The 1,820-nt window shown below is 55.5% G+C and overlaps 2 protein-coding genes across 2 annotated transcripts in view; both read right to left on the bottom strand.

Annotated features, from left to right (window-relative positions):
- The window catches only part of DQ04_13311020 (hypothetical protein), a gene marked incomplete at both ends in the record, with an annotated part of 616 nt that extends 366 nt beyond the window's left edge, over positions 1-250 (bottom strand). Inside the window, one exon of the mRNA XM_009316927.1 lies at positions 1-250. This exon is cut by the window's left edge and continues 366 nt beyond it. Coding sequence (XP_009315202.1) covers positions 1-250 — 250 coding nt within the window.
- A 554-nt stretch (positions 251-804) lies between these two features.
- Positions 805-1,752, bottom strand: DQ04_13311010 (hypothetical protein; the record flags this gene model as incomplete). The annotated part of the gene is made up of 1 exon (XM_009316926.1): positions 805-1,752. One exon carries the CDS (start codon positions 1,750-1,752, stop codon positions 805-807), a length of 948 nt encoding a protein of 315 aa, XP_009315201.1.
- Between the last annotated feature and the right edge of the window lie 68 nt (positions 1,753-1,820).

Below are 1,820 nucleotides of genomic sequence, written 5' to 3'. Positions count from 1 at the left end.
CTCTCAGTGCCTCTCCAACAACACGCTTGGCCGCCTCAGCATGTATCACAGCCTCCTGCACTTTGTTCACTGCATCCCTGGTATCCTTCACTGCAAACGCGGTCAGCGCTACCACTTTCCTGTTTACCATCATTCTCGCTTCCTCAGCTGCTGTAGTACTCCCCTCAGCACCACCAGTTGCAGCCACACACAGAGAGGTGCAGCAGCACAGCGCGAGGGCCAACACGCACAGCACGTGGCGCGGCACCATCGCAAATGTCACTTGGGCCCGCACTCCTTACAGATCGTGGTGGGGGGAGACAGAGCAGTTCACGCACAGCCACACAGCGGAGAGAAGAGAGACCGCCCACCGCCAGCCCACACAATACACCCAACCACACGCACGAGAGCGCACTCACAAATGAGAGCGCCACGCCCCAGCGCCAACCAATGCCCACACCACAACGAAGGAGGAGCGCACAGACGGAGGTGGAGCGGCACCAATCAATTATGTTTAGAAGATCACCCGCAGCACAAGGGAGGTGGGCCCGCAGAATCACAACGCGCGCACTGAAGCGCAGCAACAAAGGAAGAACCGATTAGTCGGCGACGCACATTGACGCGCAAAGCAAGGCCCAACCAAAACAAAAAAAAGATAGTCCCCCCACAGCACCGAGCACAGTAAGCGCCGTCAAAACTTACTGTATGAACCTCTAGTCCATGAAGGAGCAGCAACAAAAGGCAAGAAGTGTTTCAGTCGTATGGAATTATTGCTTTACGAAGCCGAGCAGTTAACGATAAATGACTGCAGGTCCAACCCACAGACTACCATACAGCTACGCTGCTTAGTGTCCCAAGAAGCAACAACAGTGGGGCACGCACCCACGCAGTCCTGCTGCTGGCGTCGGTGTTATGGTCAGGAAGGTTCACGCCACTCAGAGAGATACTGTTGAGCGCAGGTGACGCGTTGGTTGCAGCGCCCTCTCCCGCAGAGGTGGATATACCGGCATCAGTTTTGGGAGCCTCCTCGGTGGTGGTCTCTGATTGAGGTGTGGCTGTGGGGGCAGTGTGATCGGCGTCATTCACTGTGAAGGAGTTGTCTGTTTCTGTGCTCTCTGCCTCGCTGGAAGTTTGAGCAGTAGCCGCGTTGTCGACAGCACTGTCCTTGTCCCCAGAGGTCACGGTCTCTGCTGGCCGGAAAAACTTCTCAGTCCCCGGTAAAGGGATGCATGTAGCCACGACGTTCTCGTAAAAGACCAGACTGTACCCGGCCGGGACATTGATTTCACGCTCCTCTGGTGGTGTTGAAATCTGCTCAGTGGTGTAGCCGGTAGCAGTGGAGTGAAATGTGACATCAACGGTCCGTTTAGTATCTTCTGCACCTTCCACGTGGCACTCTTTCTCCGTGATTTTGCCCTCGCCATCTTTCTTCCAGCACTTAACATCCCATGAGTTGCTCAGCGTGAAGTTGTAGCCGCGAGGAAATTCGAATTTCCATGCCGGGCTCATTATTCCGTTTTTGGTTGGTTGGTCAACCTTCTCCGTCACGACAGTCGTGGTGAAGATCTCAACCTTCTGGCGCCCATGAGAAGCATAATTCAACGGCACTGTGCAATTGCTGGCATTAACCTTCTCCGCCACGGATACCGTCATCTCAACATCCGAAGAGAGCTCCCCGTTACTTTCCTGTTCAGGTACGACAGCAGCAGCCACACATACAGACGTGCAGCAGCACAGCGCGAGGGCCAACACGCACAGCACGTGGCGCAGCATCAGCGTCAATGTAGCCTGGGACCACCTGTGTCTGCGGGGGAGAGGAGGAGCACAGCAGGTGGCACACA

This window comes from Trypanosoma grayi, assembly GCF_000691245.1.
Source record: "Trypanosoma grayi strain ANR4 Tgr_1331_V1, whole genome shotgun sequence".
NCBI classification, from domain to species: domain Eukaryota; phylum Euglenozoa; class Kinetoplastea; order Trypanosomatida; family Trypanosomatidae; genus Trypanosoma; species Trypanosoma grayi.
Note: the sequence above shows the minus strand (reverse complement) of the source record. Positions and strands in the feature narration are given on the sequence as shown.